The 22,904-nt window shown below is 52.8% G+C and overlaps 1 protein-coding gene across 1 annotated transcript in view; it reads right to left on the reverse strand.

Annotated features, from left to right (window-relative positions):
* The window catches only part of RASSF5 (Ras association domain family member 5), a 65,326-nt gene that overhangs the window by 33,474 nt on the left and 8,948 nt on the right, over positions 1-22,904 (reverse strand). The window contains exon 2 of the mRNA XM_045982889.1: positions 7,208-7,329. Coding sequence (XP_045838845.1) covers positions 7,208-7,329 — 122 coding nt within the window. The remainder of the gene's footprint in view (positions 1-7,207; positions 7,330-22,904) is intronic.

Raw genomic sequence — 22,904 nt, forward strand, 5'->3', positions numbered from 1 at the left:
AGCCTCCCTCCTTCAGCTGCCCGAAATTTGTTTCACGTTCCTGGCAGCTGCCCTGCCCTCTTGTGGTTTGTTTTGCTGTTTTCTCTGCCTGTCAAAATGCCCCAGGTCCTCCCCTCTTCCTGACACATATTCACCGGGGCAGCCTCCACCTTCCCCATGCCTGTCAGAGGCAACCTTTCCCAGATGTCCTCTTGGGGGGAGGGGGGTTGTTGAACCTTAAGAATTCCACTCTTCATCGCGAGAGCTGCATTTTACAACACTAAACCAGCTGTGCAGAGCCAAGGGCCCAGTTTCTCCCCAGACGACTTCCTGTCATAAAAGGTAAGTGACTACACACCTCTTAGGGTGGGCTCACAGGAGATTCTTTCTCGCGGGTTCTAACCCACACAGCACTTCTGTTGCTTGGCTGCTAGCCTAAGAGCTTTGACAGGGCCCTTCCACTTAAAAACACTGAATGCAGTGAAATTAGCCCAGACCAAGAGGCACGGGTCCTAAACAGCTCCTGCCCAGGTCTGACTCAGCCACAGGGGAGTCTACTTTCTAAGTGTCCCCCTCTCGTCAGACTAGAGAATCACAAAAGATGTTTCTGACCCACAGTCCCCATCCCTCATCTGCCCCTCTGCAGGCAAGACCAGTTACCCAGGGCAGTGTGGTCTCCAGGGTAAGACACAAACAACTCTCTCACCGTGACACATATAAAGCTGCCTCCTCAGAAATTCGGGACTGACCTGGCCCAGCCAGAGGCCATCTCAGGCAGCCACTGTTTCACACGTAGAAGGAGGAGGTGGGGCTGTGATGAACACCCGGGAAAGGTCTCCGAAATTTAAGGATTTCTAGAGAAATAAGTTCTAGAGCTCTGCCCCTCCTCAGAGCCAGGAACTCAGGCTGGGAAGACTTTCCGCTCTGCCAGACTGGAAACAAGCTCTGTGGGTTGGCCTGAGCTGGTCAGATAGGCCTTGGGGCAGCTCCTGTGAGAGGCGGCTGTCTAGTGGAGATGAATCACTGACAGCCTGAGCCAGCACTTCTGGCTTCTAGAGCGTGGAAGGACGTCTGTGGAAGGTGGAGAGGCTGTCTCAAATGTAGCCAGAGTGGAACAGGACAGCTGGGGACTGGCCCTGCCTTTGGCACATGTGGATGGGCTGGCAACAAATGAAATACAATGGGATCATAAAATATATTCAATTAATCCAAAATAAGATGGGGGTCGGGGGGGGAGAAGGAACACAGAACAGAAAGGACAGACAAAAAATAGAAAGATGATAGACTTAAAATCTAATTATATCAATAATCACATTAAATGCAAATGATCTAAATAACCCAATTAAAGGGCAGAGATTATCCAATTGGATTTTAAAATAAACAAGATCCAACTATTTGCTGTCTACAGGAAATGAGTTTTAAATATAAAGACACAACTACCCTAAAAGTAAAAGGATGGATTTATAAATATCATGCTCCTGGTAATCAAAAGAAAGCTGGAGTGGCCTGTATTGATATCAGACAAAGTAGATTTCAGAGCCAAGAATATTACCAGGGATAAAAAAGGTTATTTCATCATGAGACGAGGTCAACTAATCAAGAGAACATAATCCTAAATGTTTATGTAATGAATAATTGAGCTTTAAATTTCAGCAAGATAGAAGCCTAAGGAGAAATAGGCCATATATATATATCGATATACATAGATCTAGATATATGGATATAGATATCTATAGATATTGATAAATCTATATACCTAACCTATATAGATATATATCTATATATATATTCACATATAATATAATATATATAATTGTGTATATATATATATATATATTTTAGGCACAATTATATTTGGACATTTCAGTCCCTCTCCTTCAATAACTGATAAAACAAGTAGACAGGGCACAGGTGAGCCTTGTCAAAGTTGTTACCGGTCACAATTCAATGTGATACACCCTTGCGGAGCATTTCTGAGGAGAACTAGGACCCAGAACACGAGGAGGTGCCCGCAGGTGTCCCTCGGTAGGGTGTGTTCGGGCGCCGCCCCGCAGGGACAAACCCCGCCTCCCAGGCTCTCCCGACTTGCTTCTGGCTCCCCCGTGTGGTAGTTCTGGGTTCAGCACCGGGCCTTCCGGCCGAGGGTTGGGGCAGGAGTGACCAGGTTTCTGGAAAGGCAGAGCCTTGGGGAGAGAGAGACGGTGGCACGCCTGCGGGAGGGAGCACAGGGCCAGGAGCCAGGAAACTGGGCTCTCCACGCCAGCTGAGTCACCACCACGCAGCGGCTGCAGGGGCCTGCTAAGGAGTGACAGCAGAGGGTGGGGGTTGGGGTCGGTGGCAGAAAGGCAGCAGCCAGCACCTGGGGCGACTGATCCACCCTGGAGCTTGGGAAGCCGCCTGGCTGTCCCTTTGGTGTGTAGGTCTCTTGGTCTATAGAGGGAAGCAACAGACAACGGTAAGTCTTGAAGCAAACAGGCTGCTGACCAGAGTCATAGTGTCCTGGTTGTATGTCCAGGACAGTAACCCTTCTTTCTGGTATTTTGGAGAGTTGGCAGAGCCAGACCATGAAGGATTTCTGCCCTAGTGCAGATTCGGGTTGATTTCGAGGGCCATGGGAAGCCACCACGGGTTTTCATCATGGGGAGGACAGGATCGACCCTCCAGTAGGGTCACTGGAGGCAGCAGAGACAGCCCTCCCATGCTACCTGCAGGTTCGCAGGCCTTGGTGTGCACACGCCCTCGCACACATCTTCCCCACGAGCCTCACAACCCAGCACACCGCCCACTCCTCAGGGGAGAAGCCCAAGGCCCAGAGAACCAGGAGGCTGGCCCTGGGTCCCATAGCAAGTATGCTGTCTCCACAATCTGGATCAGAACCTAGCTCTTCCGCCATGGAGAAGCTCGTTGTTTTCTTTAAGGAAATATTTATTGCTTAAAAAAAAAAAGTCTGTCCTGGAAACAGATGAAAACATCAGTTATTCGAGCAGCACTGATGCAAATAGCAAAAGCTGAAAGGTATCTAACTCCACCCTCTCGGGACTCTTACCCGCCCCCACGGTGAAACCTCTTCAGTGGTTTGCCAGTGGCATCCAAGCCCTTACTCTACACTAAGACACACATGGACATATGTGTGCAAAATACAGATAGGCTTGTTCTGTGGTGGGGGCGGGGGAGGGGGGAGGCACTTGTTCTCACTTTGCACTATTCCCTACCGTACATATGGACTGAGCTCTCCTTTGGATGCGTGCCTTAGAATTGGCTCAGACAGGTGGAACTTTCTTCCCAGCTACCCGGGCTGTCTCCGCTGCTCACAGTGCCCCTTAGGCAGTGGCTGGACCCAGGGCCCTGGTCATCGAAGAGCCAATGACCTAAGACACTATCCTCTGTTTGCAGCGTGTCCCACTGATGGCATCCGGAAGGATTTTAGAGTCATTAGACATACGTGGATGGAATCTGAGGTCGTCCCTAGAAACACATTGTTCTTTTCATTTTAGAGAGTAAGTATTAATTGAACACATGTCAGGGGAAAAAAATCAAACCAGTGATTTGAGGGTTTTCTAAATTTCCTTTAACACACGTTTTATTTAAGTTTAATGAAATGAATCTATTTAAAGAGAAATGTTGGGTAAATAGTAGACAGGTGGAACGTGGCTATGGCCGGCTCCCAAGTGTGTAAAGTACCCGAGCGAGGTTTGGGAGCTGCCGAGGGAGGGGCCAGGCTGCGCGGCCAGGAGCCGGGAGGCTGGCTTCCAGGGGCCGCTCCCACTCCTGAAGGGGCAGGGGCAGGGGAGGGAACCCACGCCCGGCAGATGTCAGCCCACTCAGTCCCTGGCTGTGATTTGAGTGGAAGGAAGAGTGGTTATGTTTTCTGCTCATCCACTGTTCATCCGATGTACTGAGACAAGAGAGAGGCTTCCAGGAACACCCTGGCCTGCCGTGGGTTATAAGAATCAACAATTGGGGCCAGGAACTTCCACTCCGGGGGTTGCTTCCCTGAAGGCAATGAAAGGCGTGGACCAAACTGGCAAACCCACATGCCATTGTGAGGGTACTGGGGAGTCCCTGAGGGTTGGGTTTTTGGTTGTGTTTTTTGTTTTTTTGTTTTTCCACCAGAGGAGCAACTTTAAGAACACATGAAGCGTAAGGTCTTTGGGATGCCACAGCCAGGCTGGCAATTTGTCATGCTGTTTGGACAATGCCAATGATGTTCTCTGGGAATGAGGCTTCAAATGAAGAAGGGATCTGGGGTGCACATGAAGGAGACTTGCTAGGTGCTTAAGGAAAAATCGCATGTGTCAGACCTTGGAGACCTCCAAGGAAAGACTCTAAAAGCAACAGTTTCGTGGTGGAGAAGGCATAGGCAGGCAGCTGCCCTTCCTCTGCTGGCCCTGGGTGTCTCCCACATGGCCCTGTTAGCTTGCAGCCAGGGCTCTGAGTCCATCTCTGCCCCCCCCCCCACACACACACTCCTGCCCCCCCACCCCCGTACCGCCCTCCGGCGGCGGCACGGCAGAGAGAAGACACCTGGAACCTTGGGATTACTGCTTTCCAAACAGGGATGCCAAAAACGTATCTGCAGGGTGATCTCAACCATGTTTTGAAAAATGTATGAACGTACGGGAGGAAAATATAAAAAGATTAACCAACAGCTGTCTCCTCCGGTTGGAGAAAAATCAGTGATTTTTCTTTTCCTTAATGAGTGGAGAGGAGAAAGGACATGAAGCTGAGACCCCCCCCCCCAGCAGCCATACGGCCCCCAAACTAGCTGAGTTCAGACGGGGCCACAGCAAATGCCCCCCGGGAAGACCGCGCTGGCACATGAAGCTAGCTCAGCCCAGGTGACCGTGTCAAGGTGAAAGAAAGCTCCATCCTGGTATTTAACTGAAAATCAACTCAAGGCGGAAATCAGCACAAACAAGCTTTTTAGAGAAGGGGAGTGAGCCTGGAGCACGGCCCAGGTTTTATTGATAGAAGGCTCGGTCCTGCCCTTGCTGTGCTGAAGCAGGCGGCCGGGCCTGGCCAAGGCAAACAGAACAGCCTGACCCAGCCGGGAGCAAATCCCACTCCAGGCCATTGGTGGCTGGGGGCCGCTCGGCACCCACAGGGGACACTTGGATCCCCCCATGTGGTTCTGTATGGCTCCTTCTATAGTTCAGTGGGGGATCTACTTTAGACACGGCCTCAATTCAGCTTCCGGAGGGTTCTGAGGCGTCAGAGTCCATGGCGTCCTCTTCCCAACAGAGGAGAAAGGGCCACTCCGCTTCCAAAGACTCAGACTTGGAATGCGTCATGTGCTACTGGCATCCCAAGCGGGAGACGAGGTATAGAGCAAACTCCAGGGCCTGCTCTGGGGCCTTCCGCCCCCCTCACCTGCCAGGCTAACCTGCTCCATGGCAGGCTTTCTCAACCTCCACACCGTGGACATTCAGGGCCAGGTGATGCTTTGTTGTGGGGGTCTGTCCTGTGTCGTGGAGGGCATTCATCAGCTTCCCTGGCCTCCCCCATCAGATTCCAGTAGCATCACTCCAGTTGTGACAAAAAACTATCTCCAGAACCTGACATTTTTAGGAAATGCTGCTGCACGGTGTGCTGTGTAACCACCCTCCTCCGTCTCGTAAGGCAAACCTTCAGCAAAATTCTGCAGCTTTCACCAGGGTTCGGGAGGTCCGATTCGTCTCCTTTTCCTCCTCACCCCTCACGGGGCAAGGCCCTCCCGAGAGGCCTGGCTACATTCAGGCTATACCATAAAGTTACTATTCCAAAGTGTGTGGAAGAGGCATAGAGTTTTTAAAATATTTATCTTAGAATCGATTCAATCTCACTCTTATAAAAACATACATCATATTTGCTTTCTTAGTGGGAGAAAAGGGGTGGGGGGTGGTGATTACTGTGGACAGCTAGTCTCGGGAGTTGGGGTCGACTTGGGATTTCCCAGGGCCACTGGTATTCTCTTCAGGAAATAACCAATTGTTCAGCACCTATATTGTCTCTCACAACGCTCTGAGCATTTTTCTCATAAACATGGTGCTTCTTTGTTTATCTCATTCCCCAACGCTGCCGCCAGCCCAGAGAGGCCAGGGGCCATGTCTGCTCCCTTCATCACTAAGTCCTTGGCATCTCTGGGCCTTACATACAGTCAACCTTCAAAACATATTTGCTAAATGAATGAATGAATGATATCTGGGGACCCTCCTTTCATCCTTGACTAGCACCCATGGACTCATACATTAGGGATCAGATCAAACGTCACCTCCTCTGGAAAGTCTTCCCTGATTTCTCCCAACAGAACCAATTGCCTCCTGTACTCAGAACACTTGATTCATACTTTCCATTGCAACATGCATCATGGTATACACTACTTGGTTGTATTCTGCCTCCCCTGCCAGAATGTAAGCTCTCTGTGGATAAGAACTGCAATGATGTATCGTTTACGATCCCCACTCTCCCCAGTGCTCGGCACACAGGGGACACTCAATAAATCCTTGTTCAGTGCAAGAATTAAAAAATGTTCTCCCATCTCCATTCCAAATCCTAGACGTCAAAGTTTGGATGCATCAATTCCCTGGTTCTTTTTGTTTTTTTTAAATATTTTATTTATTTGACAGAGAGAAATCACAACTAGGCAGAGAGGCAGGCAGAGAGAGAGGAGGAAGCAGGCTCCCTGCAGAGCAGAGAGCCCAATGTGGGACTCGATCCCAGGACCCTGGGATCATGACCTGAGCCGAAAGCAGAGGCTTTAACCCACTGAGCCACCCAGGCACCCCCAATTCCCTGGTTCTTTAACACAAGGAAAGAATATCTGTCTGGCCCTTCTGGGGCTGAATCTAGATTGGCTGTCTGATTGGCCCACGGCATGATATGCTTGAAGAGCCTCAGCCCCAAAGTCCCCATTGCCCCAGGGGTACGAGGCTTCAAAGGACCTTCAGGAGCCTTCTCTCTTTCCTATCCCCGCTATACCCGCATCTCTGGCATGGAATCCTAGGCCAAAGCAGGCCCTGTGCTTGGAGAGACCTAATGAGGATTTCTGAATATCTACACACTTCTCGAGGTCACTGTTCCTGTTCCATCTTGCTGTTCCCTTGAAAAGGGGTGTGTCTGGCCAGAAGGGGACCCCAGCATCCAGCTTACATGGAATGCATGCTGACCAGAGCTCCTGGGCAAAGAACATGGAGCCTAGGCTACCAGCAGAAGCCATTCCCCGCCCGGTCCTTGAGCTCTACTCCCTTACCTGGCTGAAGATCGGAGTGAGGGTGCTTTCTGGAGAGGGTCTGTCCCGGGATGGGCCTTCCTGACGACTGCAGTCCAGCTGGATCAGGTGACGGCACTCCGGGTGGCAGGTGAATTTACAGTCTGGAAGGAAAGAACCACTGGGAGGTTAGGAGTCAGGGAGGATCCTGTTCACTTCCACCCAGAGAGACACCCCAGGAGACTGCCTTTAGCTCCAAGAAGGAAGAACGTGCAGGAGAGAAGTGGCAGCTGGGAGAACAGCCCGGGGCCAGCAGAGACGCTGAGAGTTAACGCGTGTTTTACACGTTTGGAAACTCTTTCCGCCTCCATTATTTTGTGTGACCTTGCAGTCATGATTATTGCCACTTCACAGACAGGAAATTGTGGTCTAGGGACCTAAGGGACTTTCTCAAGGTCAGATTGTCTGACTTCAGGCTGGTGCTCTTTCTACTAATTTATATTAATCACCGGGGGGTCATGGATCCCCAGAGAAAGACTTCACTTTTGGGGGGCTCCTTCTGCCGATCTGTAAAATACAGGTAATAGCTTCCCTGCCTGGTGCACAAGCAAGTTTCTGGTTCCAGGGGAGAGCAGCTCTTAACAAATTGAAAGTGCCTCCAGGGACAGAGGCATTTTCATCCACAGGAAGGACTGTTGTCTGTCTCCAATGCTGACCCAGCTCGAAACGTGGAAATGGCTTCTCTAACCCAGTTGAAAGGGTCTACGGTGAACATCCCACATCAGCTGCCTCACGGGAGAGTGAACGTCTCACAGACAATGTTCATTTCCATGAAGGCAGGACTTAATTTCCAGGGTTGAAAAGAGCCTTGGGAACTACTCTGGAGGTGGGGAGACCGGGGCTCAGAGGGGTGAGTTTGCCCAGTGACACCCGGCTCAGCGGCAGAGACTCTGACGGGACCAGCGAGGCTCGGCCAGGCGGCCCGTACCGCGGAGGATGGCTGTGAAGCGACAGGTGGCCGCTAAAGACACCCACACAGACCCACCAGCAGGTGAAATAGTCGGACTTGTTAAGGTTTCAGTGGGGTCCCCACAGAGAGCTGCTGGGCCTGCTGGGCTCACATGTCCTAGACGTGCCACAGATCAGCCTGAGGACCCTCCGGGTTGGGTGCGGAGTCGCTCTCGGGACTGGCTTCCTGATAGTGCAGCCGGGTGTGCGGGGATGGGCGGGTGTGGGCAGGGTTTGTGGCAGGGGGCACGACAGCCTGCCCTCATCTGGATAACCTGGGAACCACTTTTGGCTGATAAGAGCTCAGGTTCGGGGATGCCTGGGCGGCTCAGTTGGTTGAGTGTTTGCCTTCGACTCAGGTCATGATCCCAGGGTGCTGGGATCGAGTCCCGCATTGGGCTCTCCACTCAGAGGGAAGCCTGCTTCTCCCTCTGCCTGCCCCTCCCCCTGCTTATGCTCTCTCTCTCTCTCAAATAAATAAATAACATCTTAAAAAAAAAAAAAAGAATTCAGGCTCCTGACACTCTTTCCCTTCCTTATAACAAGTTCCAGAAACCAGCCCATTTGGACTCTTCCTTTGAAAGCCGCTGTAGCGCCCTCCATCTTGGGCCAGGGGTGGGTCTCCTCTTCTCCCACGCTTCTGGGGAGTTTTGAAGGGAGGCCCCCACTCTCTCCAGCTGCCCTCTTCCTTTACCCCCCGGCCCCCGCCGCCAAAGGTGAGCACCTGAGCCCCATTCCTCCCGCAGGTTTTGCCATGAATGTCTGCCGGAGAGCACTCTCACAAACACAGAGACACATGGATTCCAGAACCCACTCCATGGTCTGAAGCCCCCGGCCACCTTTCAGGATGGCATTTAGAAGCTCTCTGACTTACCAGCCTCATGCCAAAGGCCACCAACATCTCCTCCTTCAGACCCCACCCCTGTCTAGGCCTTCCTGACATTCCTCCATAGAACCTTCCCCTCACCTGGGGACGGAATGGCGAAGCTGTTGTCTGAGGTGGGCACCCCATGCCTTCAAGTGCCCACATGCATTTCTGGCCCCCTGCCCCTGTAGGAGATCTCTGCCCCGCAGAAGGACAACTTCACACCTAGTGGGGTGAACAGCACAGGGGGTGTGCGGGCCAGGCCTCCCTTGCCCGCAGTGCCCGGAAATGCCGGGGCTCTGCTAAGGCAGCCCTGAGGCCAGAGCCCACACAGAGGACCATTGTTCTGGGATTCCGCTCCTGGGACGCACCTGTACGGCCTCTGGCAGCACGCTGAGCGGTGAAGAATGCCACGGGGATGCCAAGAAGGGGAAACGAGAAAGAGAAGGAAGCTCTCCTAACTCTACAGCAGGCAAGAGCTGTTGCCAGCTCACAAATAGGGAAGCGGCTCGAGACAGGAGAAGGTCTTCCAGTCTCTCCTTTGAACTCCTGGTACCGCTGATACAAGCTCTGTATGTCCCTCTGTGCGTCCAATTCTCTCACATTCTGTCTGTCCGTCTGTCTGTCTCTCTGGTCTCTCTGACACATACAAACACACACATGCCCCCTGAAAACAACACCGAAACCTCAGGAAAAATTTTTTTTTCCTTTTTTACAGTCCTGACGCCACGGTGGACAGAGCCAGGGAACAGAAGACTCCAGGAAGAGTATCGGGGATTTTATAAAAAGCACATTTGAGCACCAACGACGTTGTTCCATCAGACCGTGTAATCACAGACTGTAGCAAAACCACTAGAGCACGTCTTGATACTTCCAGGCCCCTGGAAATGCTAAGCCCAGGGCTTTTCGGACAGCAGAGATGAAGTCAGAGCCCCATGCCCTGCTCCAAACACAGAAGCAAGCCCCACCAGCCCACAAGCCTGCAGGCCTCACGTGCTCCTAGTGGAGAGATCTGGGAGGTTCCAGAGGCAGGGCTGCGTTCCCCTGGGACTAGGTGCATGACCCCCGCAGGCCATCTTCCCCAAAGACAGCTCACCATGAGGGCTGCCAAGCCGACTCCTTGGTATCCATTGCCTTCCCCAGGCTTCGGCTAGTGTTCAGTCTGGACTCGGAAAGGGAGAGGACCCATAGGGGGCACAGAGCCCCTGAGAACGGCTCAGTTGTCCCTGAACAGCCAGCGCTGCCATCTTTGGCCACAACTCCAATGTCTTGCACACAGACCTCCCCACACCTGAGGGGGAGGAGGAATGAGACTTCCCTGGGGAAGTCAGGCTGCCTGGGCAGACAGGACACACATGTGTAAAGATAACTAACGTGTAAGGATACTAACGTGTAAAGATAACTAACGTGCACAGGGAAGGGCCTGACTGCCCAACAGTTCCAGGAAACCTGCCTGCTCAGGGCACAGCAACCCCTCCCAGCCACAGCAGTCTGGGAAGTTTTCTGGGTGAGGCAGGGTCTGGGGAGCTGGAAGAGAGGACCAGATTCCAGGAGACGCATATTCCCACATCACAGGGCCAAGAAGGGGCAGGGAGCTCCGACATCACAGAACAGATAGGACGAGGATCTCCCCGTCTTGAGGCAGCAGAGATCAGGGAGCAACATTCCTAGGTTCTAATCGGAGTATCTTAGGGAGAACTGGCATTTCTTGACCCTTGTGTTGTCATCTATAAAATAGAATTATTATCCCTTCCTTCCGGGATCTGCCTTTCCTTGCGGCTCTAACCCCTGGCCCCCTTCCCAGGGGCTGCTTCAGAGAAAATGAATGTGCCTCCAGCTCCTGGAAGAGGAGCCTATGGAAACAGAGGGGCCAACCCTAAGGAGAAATGATGGAGACAAATCACAAAAGGGCTCCTTCTCCGAGAAGGGACCCCTGAGCCAGGATGGACAGGAAGCAGCTAGGGCCCGCCCTCAGCACCCAGACGACATTAGTTCCCCAGTTGCTGTAACAAAGGACCATGAACTAGTGGCTTAAAACAGACATTTGTTTGGGTTTGGAAGGCTGCGAGTCTGGGCCCTTTCACCCCAGAGTCGCACGCCAGATCCCGCGACAAGGTGGAGCTCTCTGCTTAACTCCCTCTGAGGCCAAGGCATGGGAGGAGGGCGAGGCTTGTACCCAGGATGACCTCTGGGCCTGCAGTGAGCCCTCAGGCCACCCTCACAGTCACTCCGGGCTCAGTGAAGACCAGCTTCTTGCCCCGTATGGCCAAAGACACTTCTGAGGCCCAAGGGGGAAGCATGACAACCTCTGAACCTAGGAGCCTGTGCCTGTTCTCTGGGCACCCCAGGCCTTCTTGGTGAAGGTCAACTTCAGAACGAACCTTCTTATCTCCCCCTTTCTGCCTTCAGGGACCCAGCCCGTACTGTGGTGTGATGGCAAGAGGATGCACTTAGAGGTAGACCTGGCGTTTAGTCACTCTACCATCTCCATGACCTTGGGTAAGTTATTGAACTTCTCTGAGCATTAATCTCAACTCTGGAAGGGGAACGAGCCAGCTCGCGGGGCTACCATGAGGGTTCGGGGTGGGGGGGTCTTGATGCAGAGCACTGCACGGGGGCCCTCGGTCAGCATTCCACCCCCGTACCCCAACCCTGCCCTGCCAGGCAGATGCCTCAGCTCAGTTCCTGGCGGGTGATCTGTGGTCGGTCTCACCAACCTTCCTCCAACTAGTCATTTCAAAGCAACACACAGGTGGCTTTAGTTGTAGAGTTATTTGGTTCTAAGACTGTATAGGCCAAAGCAAAACAAAAACAAAGGGGCACTAGAAAATGCAGTATTAACCTAAGTTTAAGAAGCGGAAGTCAGGGTTGTCCTGGTCCTCCAGAGCAAGTCAGTGGGGACAATCCCCAATAACAGGGGTCCCTTCTCAGACCTTCTCAGGACACTTCAAGGGACCCCCATTCTTGGGGTCCCTCTGGAGTCCCTCCACACAACTCTCTGGGCTGGACCAGCTGTGGCCACTCAGAGACCACCCAGATCGCCTCCAACACCCCTGCACCTGTCTGTCCAGCCACCGGCCTGCTCCCCCACTACACCCCCCCCACACACACACCATCACCCTGCAGCCTCCAGCCTGCCTGCTGCCCCAGCCAGGAGTGGCCTTTCTCTGTCACCCCAAGATTTCCCCTCAGACCTCAGGCCCTCTTGCAAAGGACCCACAGGTTAAGGGACCCTCAGCAACACTGCCCTCCAAGTTTTGAGCCTTGCTCTGGGCCCTGCTCAGTATTTGAGAGGACCAGACACTGTTAAACATTCAGAAGGGATTTGGTATGAACTGGATAAGTGACCAGAGTGAGGAGGGGTGCTCTGCCTTTTGCCAAAGCAGAGAGGCCAGAGTCTGAGTGCTGACCTGATCTCAGGCCAGTATCCTTGTGCCTCAGTTTCCTCCCTGTGAAGTGGAGGGATAGTAGTATTGGCCTTGCAGGGTTGCCCTGAGAATGGAATGAGATACTCAGGTAAAAGTCACAAAAGATCTGATACAAAGAGTTCAATATGTATTAACTCTTCTTATTAACTGGCTAAAACCCAAGGTGGCATCTTCATTCCAGAAGCCTGTCTGTGCATATCCTGTCCAGACCCACTGACCTTCCTCCAGACCTCCACTAAGTCATGATGCAAAAAGTCCCGAGGCACCCTCAGACCTCTGCTGAACCCCTATTCTCCAAGAAGGGAGCCCCTAGGGCTCAGCTTCCTGCATGAGTGAGGCACCAGGTGGACACAGAGCTAGCCTGGTGAGGGGTTGACCGTTCCCTACTTCAGAGAGGCACTCTGTCTGCCCCTAGATGGCTCCCTTCCCTTCCCTCCTCCCCACACCCCTCCCATATTTGAACTTCTAAAATCTTACTCAGGTTTCAGAAAAGAAAATTGTTAACCAAGTAGATACTGCCCAGTATTTAGGGGATGTGGATAAATGAGAAGGTCCTTATGTCTAAGATGCTAATTTCCTACAATAATTCATCCTGAGTGTGTATCTATTTGTATCTAAATATCTCTTCGCTAAACTGTTCGTCTCATGATTGTTTATGACAACAAAATTGCTAGAAATACCCATACCCACCTATAGGTGGCCAGCTACAGTTAGGCTATTCTACTTACCCATTATATAAGATGATGCAGATTGATACTGGTCAACTTGGGAAAATGTCCACAAACATATCACTTGAAAAAAAAAAGTCGTGTTCTATGGTTCTAATTATATAAAAATACACATGTGGCTAGACACATTGCTCGGAGAGCTGCCCGGAAGGAAGGGGACATGCTTGCTCAGAGGATAGGATCTCAAGTGCTTTATCTCTCTGCATAGTTGATACGTTTTTACGATGAACATACATTCTTAGCTAATGGGGAAAAATGCTACAAAAAAAGGAAGGAAGGAAACTCACGTACCCACACTGCTGTGACAGCAAGAGCCTTCTACACTCCCTGTATGCACGCCAGACGCTTGTATACATGATTTCACAAAGTCAATACTATGCCTGTAGGACATGCTGCTTTCCCTATTTTTAAAAATAGATTTTATTTTTTAGGTTTGAAGCAAGTTTTAGGTTTGAAGCAAAACTGACCACAAGTATAGAGAGCCCTTGCGTATACTCCCAGCTGCCTCCTCGCCACATCCCATTATCGCGCCCCCCGCCCCCCGCCCCCCGCCAGGGTCACATTTGTTACAACTCATGAACCTGTGCTAGCAGGTCACTCTCCAGAGCCCCAGTTTACCTTCGGGTTCAGCGATGGTGATGGTGTATATCTGATGAGTTTGGACAAGTGTGTAATGATAGGTATCCACAATTATATTGTCGTGCAGAGTCGCTTGATTGCCCTAAAAATCCTCTGTGCTCCCCCTGTTCATCCCTCGCACCCCCTCACCCCTGGAAACCACTGATCTTTCTCCTGCCTCTGTAGCTTTGCCTTCCCCAGAATGTCATCTAGTTGGCCTTTTGGGATTGGCTTCTTTGACTCCGGAACCGCATTTGAAGTTCCTCGTGGCTTTTCGTGGCTTGAGAGCTCATGGAGTGCGAAACAGAAGCATTCCATCGTGTGGAGGGACCACAGCTTCTCTGTCCACTTTCACCTACTGAAGGACGTCTTGGTTGCTTCCAGGAAGCTATGAGCAAAGCTGCTATAAATGTCGTCCACCTGTGGGGTTTTGTGTGGACATAGGTTTCCAGATCCTTTGGTCTACTCCAAGTTTAGGGATGAGGATACCAAGACTTGGAGGGGTGAGAGCCTCCCAGCGAGTCAGCAGCAGAGCTGACAAGAAAATCCACCATAACTGACTCCTTCTCACTAGCCCTGTTTTCTGGGAAGCTGTTCCTCAGAGTCGTCCTCTTCACTTGGTCCTGTCCCCCCTACCCTGCACTACTTGAGACCGGGGTGGGGGGGGGTGTCATCGAGGCTGGGGTAGGGTGGCTGGTCCAAGCCCAGAAAATAGTGTGACTTAATGGGATTTGAGCAGTGAGCGCTTTTTCCCTCCACCCCAGCAGGGCATGGCCACAGCATCCCTTCCTGAAGTCCCCACTGCATCCTGGGAAGCGTCCATTCACATTTCCAGTCCCGGCCCAATTAAGCCCTCAGCCTGGGAGCTCCGGACCCCACCCATCCTGTCTGCTTGCTCTGGCCTGACTCTCTAAACATGGTTCCCAGCACCACCTGCCTCACAGAGGCACCAAGTGCCCCCACTCAGCAGCGGTGAATCAGAAATCCTTAGACCATGGGGTACCTTGAGGCACGCTGCGTGCTGGGCATGAGGAGGTCTCTGAGAAGAGGTGCAGGGGATGGAGCCCCTCATCAGGAGCTGGGGAATGCACAGAATCTAGCATCCAGAGTCCCACACATCTGGTTTTGAACCCAAACTCTGCTTCTAATGGAGCATGAGATGCCTGGGCAATTTACCTAACCTCAGTAAAATAAAGAATTTTTTTAGCCTCGAAGTCTTCATCTGCAAAATTGAAGCAGTCCTATCTTCCTGGCCAGCAGATTTGTTGCCAGAATTAAAGAGAATATAGGTAGAGCATCCAACAGTGCCTGGCACATAGTAGGTGCTCAATAAAGGGTAGTCATCATCTTCCACATGTTGGGATTCCGGCATCTGGGTGGCCCCGCCCCAGGGTGTGGTGCTGGCCTCTTTCCTTCGGGACCCTCTCCCAGAGTGTTACAGGGAGAAGAACCATGCGACTGTCCAGGGAGCTCCTCCGACCTGCTGCCGTTGATGTGTCCAGAGGAGGAAGCCAGGGATGTGCGCCGGGGAGTCGTGTTGGAGGGTGGGAAGGTAGAGGCTGTGGTTTGTCAGGCTTGGAGTTCTGCAGCAACTGCCAACACCAACACCGTCTAGTCATTTGTCATCCTCCTGGCTAAACTCGGAGTGAGAGCGGGGCAAGGGAAGGGCAACTCCTCGCGCGTGGGTCAGCCAGTCGGGTCGGGACTTCGGCATCTCTGCTTCCAAGAACGCCTGCAAACCCCAGCCCTGCTGAGACCACGTACTGTAATTACTCGTTTTGGAGGACAGACCACCCATGAGGGTACTCAACACCCTCTTGCTCTAGCCTGGACGATCTGGAGGCACACCACTGCTCCCCACCCCCACCGCAAAACCCCTATCCAGCACACACACACACACAGCCCACGGAATGGACCAGAAAGCAAGCCAGGAAGCCAACAGGAAGGGCCGGGGTCGTGGCAGGGGAGCGACCTGGAAGCCAGCCCCACATCCCAGGGCAGAGACTGTAGGCAGGTCCCTCCCACGGACAGGGAAGGTAGGTGGGCCCCTGGGCACAGGGAGGCCTCAGTCTCTGCGGGAAGCGCCAAGAGGAGATGCGCCTGAACACGCCCCAGCCCCAGCCGGGTTCAGACTTTCAGTTCCCACGTAAAACAGAGGGCTGGGGTGGGCGGGCTTTACGGGAAGCAGGCTCCCCGGGGTCAGGGGTGCTGAGCAGAGAGAGTGCCCCAGAGGTGGGGTGATGCTGGAATGCCTCAGTTAAACTGAGGACGCGAGGCCACCCCAAGATCCTGGTCTTCATCCTCTCCCAAAGCGACTGGAGATTTCCGGCATGTGGCAGGCCTGGGTGGGGTTGGACATGCGCTTCTGAGTGACACGTCTGTGTTGAAGGGAAGGGCAAAGGGTCCTGCCCTGTTGCTCAGGGACCAAAGCAGATTACAAGATCCTTTCTGGGACCTTGGTTGCTAGGCATCATATGTCAGTTGTTAATGCCTGAGTCTGGCTTCTCCCCTGACTCGTCCCCTGCCAGCCTGGCTGACTCTGGGTGTAGACCCTGGGTGCCCAGGCTGGCCTGCAGAAGCCCGATCCTGCCCCGTGTGGGCGGGTGTGAGGGGGTGTGCCTCTCGGGCAGGCCCATTAATCATCTACCTCCAAGACAACCACACATTCCAAGGCCAAAAGCAGCCACAAAAGGAAGGCACTGTGGCCAGGCCCGGCTGGGGATGTGAGCTGGGCGGGTATTTGGGGAGGGACAGGTATGGCAAGAGAGGGCAGGACAGTTCACAAGTTCAGACAGACGATGCAGGAAGTGAGGGAGGCCGAAGACGGTGCCCTCCCTGGGGCGGGGGCAGGAGGGGGCCACAGCACACCTTTCTACATGGTCTGTTTCGTGCCATGTCAGTCTTTGGGGGTGCTGATCCTGAACCACATCTGCATGCCCCCTGTCCCGTGCAGACACGTATATATGTTTAAAAAATATAAACATGCTTTATAGGATTGAGCCATTTGTAGCAGGGCAGGCTTCAACCACAGCTGGTACTAACTGGCCCCCTGCTGGGACGACTCCAGGACGCTCCCTCTGGCTCTTGGGCCCCCAACCCCCCAGGTTTTTCCTATATTATTTACACTTCTGATATTTGTAACTTTGACACCCTCTCGTACCAGTAATTCCCACAGTCATCTGTAGTTCATTCTACTTTTAAATCGATTCAGTCTTTTTTACAAGAGCGACACTATTTTTCATTTATTCTAATTAATCTTTTGGTTGCGGACATTTTTTGGCGTATCTCCACACGCACTCTGTTTCCCAACCATGCTTCCAGCGTCTGGGAGAGCAGCACCCCTGCTGCAGGGGCTGCGCTGCGGTACGGTGGCTTCCACGGCGGTTTCTGGGTGACAGGGGTGGTGGGGAGGGGATGTGGGTGAAGGAAAGAGAAGTGGGCGAGTCTGCAGGCCCCCAGTGTGGTATCCCAGAGCATCTCTGAGAAGCCCCCGCCGTCACACCCTTGGACAAGAATAGAAAGAGGCAATACATTTTGGGGGGAAATGTTAAAGTACATGATTTCGGGTGGGGCCCCAGGGTGGCAAAGCCGAACAGATCTCGTCCTTTGTGTGCAAGGGTCTGGGGGCTTGTCGGCAGGACCAGCTGACTCCACATCCAAAGAAGTTCAAGTTGTATTTAGGGTCTGGCCAGACAGACAGACGTGCAAAGATATGGCACCATTTTTCAAGAGGGGCAATTAGAGCTTGTGCCCTCATCAGGACACGTGTGCTCAGAGAGGCACAGAGACAACATTAGACCTTTTCATACAGTTCTACCCCTGTCTTTCCACAGAAACCTAGTTATTAGTCAGTTTCCCGTGTGTGCGGGTATGCATTCATCCCACATGTATTTTTTGAGGGCCTTCAAGGTGAGGCACTGTTCTAAAGGATAGCATGTTATACCCAAAGATTTTCCACAATAGGAACAAGAGGACAAAAGAAAAAATTACACACACACACACACACACACACACACACACATATTTTTTTCCAGTATAGATATGTCCTATTTTGATTACCACCATGGAAAAAAATAAATTCTATTGCCAGAGCACCTTAAGAAAAGAAAAAAAATACTTTAAAACACTGTAGGCAGCTGGGTTGAAGGGAGTTGTACAAATAGTAACAAGCCCATGGTATCCGAAGCCAATGTGGGGCGGCCAGATGCCCTCTCGGCTTCAGGCCTGCCCAGGAGGGGCCTCTGCCCCCCCACCCCAGGCATGTGTCACTATGCTCTGGGTGTAAGAGAGACAAAGCAGGTGGGGTCCCCCACCCCCGGGGGCTCAGGTTCCTCTCCACCCGTCCCTGGGCCCGAGAAGACACCAGGAGTCTGGATAGCTGATAAAGAAAGGACACGATCCCTAGTAATGAGGGACGGATATAGAATGAAGAGCTTAAGGAGGGTTTTTTGTTTTGTTTTTTCCTTTGCTTCTGTTTTATTGTTGTTATTATTTTCAAAGATTTATTTATTTTAGAGAGACAGTGTGCACACATGAGCAGGGGAAGGGACCGCAGAAGAGCGAGAGGCTGTCAGGCCGACTCGGCTCAGTGCACAGAGCCCAGCATGGGGCTCGATCTCACGACCCTGAGATCGTGACCTGAGTTGAAACCAGGTGTTGGACGCTTAACCGACAGAGCCACCCAGGGGTCCCTGTCTTAGTGTTTTTAAAGCAGATACCACCTCTGAGCAGGGGCAAAGGGCAGTCTACCCTCTCGCGTGCCTACGGTATATTTTTGGCAGCGTCCCACGGAGCCCAAGGAGAAGAACAGCTAAACGAATTTGCAAGAAGCTCTGCCCAGGTGTCCGCAGCCTGCAGGGCGGCAGGGGAACTTGAGACGGACGTGCGGATCTGAGGGTGCACACAGGTGTATGCACACAGGTATGCCCATCAGGGCCAGGAGGCCCCCAGGGGCCCGGGTGCACCCAGAGGCCATCCTCTAGGGGACAGCCAGGCTGCTGCCTCAGCTGGTTTTTCCACACCTGCACTGATGTCACTTGCCCTCAAAGTGCCGATCACCAACCAGCTGGGTGAAAGGAGACTTTCTGCCGCGAGAAGAGAAGTAAATACGTGACGTCTGGAGGAGACTCACAAAGGCTTCTTTACAGCTGTGTCCCTGTGGAGCCAAGACCACCCGAGGTTTCTGGACAGACCAGGCTGTTTCCCGCTGACCCCCAATAGCCTCTTCAGATGATACATGACTTGCTTCTTGGCGACATGCTTGCTCAGCTCGAATGATGCCCAGTGGGCTCATCTAGCCTTCCTTGTTCATTAAGCGGTGTAGCAAACTCAATGATGGGAATTTTTCCGGAGAAGGTGTGTGAGTTTCGTGCCCCTCCCCGACTTGTGCCCGGGCAATCTTCAAAGTCTGTCTCTTTCGCTAAGATGCCGGCAGCTAGCCCACCCTTGCGCGGGTGTGATGGAAGAGCAGGCAACCCGGTGCCGCAGGGGCTGGGGCGGGGGGTGGAGAGAGGGCTCGCACAGGTGACCTACCAGAAGCCACTACTAGAAGTCAGTAAATAAGAGCGGCTGCCAAGAAGGGACCTGCTATGTGACAAGCATGTCAACTGGTTTACATCTGATGTCACGTTTAACTTAGATGACAGCAGCCTGAGGTCGAGATTCTTTGCGCAGTATACACTGGGAGTAACCGAGGCTCACCTGTACGAGGTTCACCTGTACGAGGAAGGCCCTCCTGCCAAGACTCCAAGATCCGAAGTCAACTCAGCTCGGCTCGAAGCCGGTGTTCCTACATGCCCTACTATAGGTTGCTGATAGATTCCCGCAAGTAAGATGAGCCCTTCTAGAAATCTGCAGTCCACTGTCTACCGCCGCCGTCATCTTTGAGCGCGCTGTCTCCCCTCTTCCGATCCATTAAGCCCAGATGCTAACACAAGCTAAACGAGCCCGCGAGTCGTAGAGGCAATGCAGCATTTGCCTTGACCTTAATGCTGCCACTCCAGGTCTGATTGATTTTCTTAAATCTATAACTCCTTGGGCTGAAGAGCAAAGGAGCAAGGGGATGATCTGTTGAATAATTTTTGCAGGGGGGAGGAGGAACGCAAAGGCACGAGTGAGCGTTTAAATTGAGAAACTCAGCATCCAGCTGTCTTCTCAGTGAGGGCTGCAGTGTGTCTTATGCCATTGAGGAGGATAAATTATGCAGGCTGGCTAAGAGTATTTGTCTTCAAGTGGGGATTAGGTCTGGTTGAATTACAATTTCCACTTCTTAAGAGGTAAAACCTAGATCAGAAAAATCATATTTTCCAGAGTCAAGACCATGTTGTCTTTTAAACTCTGCTTCCGAAATCTCAGCCCAGAGAGGACTGTTTCTAAAAGTCAGTGTTGTGACCCACTGGACATCCTCCCATTCCTGAATGGGTACAAGAACAGCGTGGAGACAAGTGGGACAGGAAGCCCTGTGCTCCAAAGACCCAACCATCAGCGAGAAGTGGCAGACGGTCAGTAAGGGGACTGGAACCCAGGGCAAGGGGTTCCAGGCCTGGCTGTGCTGCTCTGGTCCCTAGCAAGGGGCCTTACTTCTCTGAGCTGCTGCACCTGTGAAATAATCAAATCCCCTTCCCCCTCCCCCTGCGCAGGGGTCTGGAGGGAGTACATGATATTAAAAGTAAACAAACAAACATAAGTGCTTCAGCTCTTTGTCAGAAGGGAGCTATGGAAAGAGAAGACGCTGAGATAGCATGACAAAGCAGAAAGAAAATGCGCTGGAAGGCAGGTGCCCGGGACTATCTCCGTCCTGGTGCTGCCGTTGGCCTCAGCTTCCTTTCTTTGGAAAAAAAAAAAAAAAGTGAGTAGAAAGACCTAAGGTTTCATGAAAATGTGAATGCTACTGTCTCTCCTTATCTTTCACTGGCCCTACACTATGCCACTATCCTTTCCCAGGCAAGGACTATTCTCCCGCTAGTGAGGGCTCAGGGCAAGAAACTGTGGCCCAGTCACTGCCTGAGGCTGGGCTCCTGTCCCCTGTGTCCCGGCCAGCAGTCCCCAGCCCTGCAGAGCCTGGATGTTGGGGCCCCGCAGGCCCCACGCCTGACTATCCAGGTGAGAAACCCCCTGCCTAGGAAATGTCACTGCGCCTGGGTCCTTGGGAGGCTGACTCCACACTGTGACAAGGTCTCACACCCCTCAGAGCTCCAGCACAGCAGAGTGGAAAACGGTGTCATCCAAGTGTCCATCTTTCCCCAGCTCATGGGCGCAGATTAAGACGACTGCTGAGCCCTCGTTCTCAGCCAGCGAAAAGCTGTTCAGACCCACAGGCACCCTGCGCATGTACTTTCAGACCTGCCCTTCCACCTAAAGCTGGCAGGGGTCAGCACCTGAGCTTTGGCCCCTGGAGGGCTGCTGAGTTCAGCAGCAAATCCCAGGCTGCCATTCGGCTCCTGCACTCCCTTCCCCATGGGGAAGGCCGCTTGGCCAAGGCCTCGGACCCCAAGAACCCCCCGAAGGCCCCTAGCTAGGGCACTGGGACCTACCGCGAGCCAGCCGGGCCTCATGGCAGAACCGCTGCAGGGCTTGGAGCCTCTCTGATCCCGAACGGCTCCTGGGGAGCCTTCGGAAGAGCCGCTGGAGCCTCGCCAGGACAGTTCGGAAACAGGCAGGAGCCGCCTCCTCATCCCAGCCCTCGGTCATCCCGCTGCAGGGGATCCGTGGCTTCTCTCTGGGCCGGCGGGGACGGAGTGATGAGTGGAGAGTCTGGGGGCTCCCGTGACTGGGGCTTTGCTCCAATCAGCCCAGCCCAGCTCCTCTTCCCAAAGGGAGTCCCAGGCACCTGGGACACGGGGCCCGGGTACCGGCTCAGCCTGCACAGCGCTTTTCTCCTTCCCAGCTGAGGTCCCTTCCCACCACCTCCCCCAATGGAAAACTTTCTATTCCTGGGGCTTTTAGCTTGATAAGATAAAAATGCCCCCACCAAACAGGCTGCAGGAAAGAGCCTGCCCCAAGCTTCACTTCTCAGTGGTGCCTGTGAGCCTGAAAATCAATGTCTCCAAAGTTTCAACAGACAGCAGAAGTGACAGGTTATCTCACACCGTGAGCCCGACCCAGGAGCTCATTAATGGATTTCTTTGGGGATGGCGGATTAATAATGCTTTACCAGCTATACAGGCTCCTGGAGGAATGAGGGGGCTAATTCACATCCTCCCACGCTAAGTCCAAGGGCGGGGAAGAGTGTCGGCTTTCAGCCATCTGGGCTGGGAAGGAGCCGGTGAGCAGAGAGAGGTAAGCAGCGAAAAGAGGGAAGAAAGAGAAAAGAAGAAAAGAACAGAGTCTCTCATAAATAGGACAGAAATGTTCTCTTGCCTCAAAATGGTGCTCACAGGGCATCCCTCAACACTGACTCCCAGAAGCCACCAAGTCCTTAGCGGGGAAGTTCCCAGAAACCCTGTCACCCAGGCCGAGATGGGCAACCGGCACCAGACCGGCTGCAAAGCCTTCCAGGAAAGCCACTGGGGAGGGGTGCCTGCTCCCAGGGCTGCCCAGAGGTTCCAGAATTCATCTGCCAACTGCCAGACGAGGCCAGTTTCAGACGAGGGAGGGCCGGTCGTCCTGGCCTGCAGAGGACTCAGGAGTGCATGGAAATAAAGGTGCATTTACACATCTGGGTTCCAGTGCCCAGGTGTTAGATCCAGAAGTCAACACCTGTGGGTTCAGGCGTGAGCTCTGCCAGTCCACTCCCCTCTGCTGTTGTTTGTCCCCAGGTCACAGAGAACACGGAGCGGCATCCGAGCTGAAGGCCATGTCCTCCGGCCCACTTAGAGAAGTGGCAGAAAAACCTAAGCTATACTCTGTTCCTCCAAACTAGGCCCCCCGTCATCTGCCTTCCTCCTAGGAAATCCGGGTAGAGGGTCCCCTGTTAGATCACCCATCACGGCTGAGGGCCTTAGTACGTGGTGCAGGAACAATAAAAACTTGTTTGTAAGCTTGACAATAAAAGCTCATTGTTTGCAAGTCCTTCATTTAAGACAGAAATGCCCTAAAATGGCACTTCCTAAGGCCTGGACATTGGTTCTTTCTCCCTCGTTCTTCCTCAGGGA

The sequence above is a fragment of the Meles meles genome, chromosome 17, assembly GCF_922984935.1.
Source record: "Meles meles chromosome 17, mMelMel3.1 paternal haplotype, whole genome shotgun sequence".
Classification (NCBI taxonomy): domain Eukaryota; kingdom Metazoa; phylum Chordata; class Mammalia; order Carnivora; family Mustelidae; genus Meles; species Meles meles.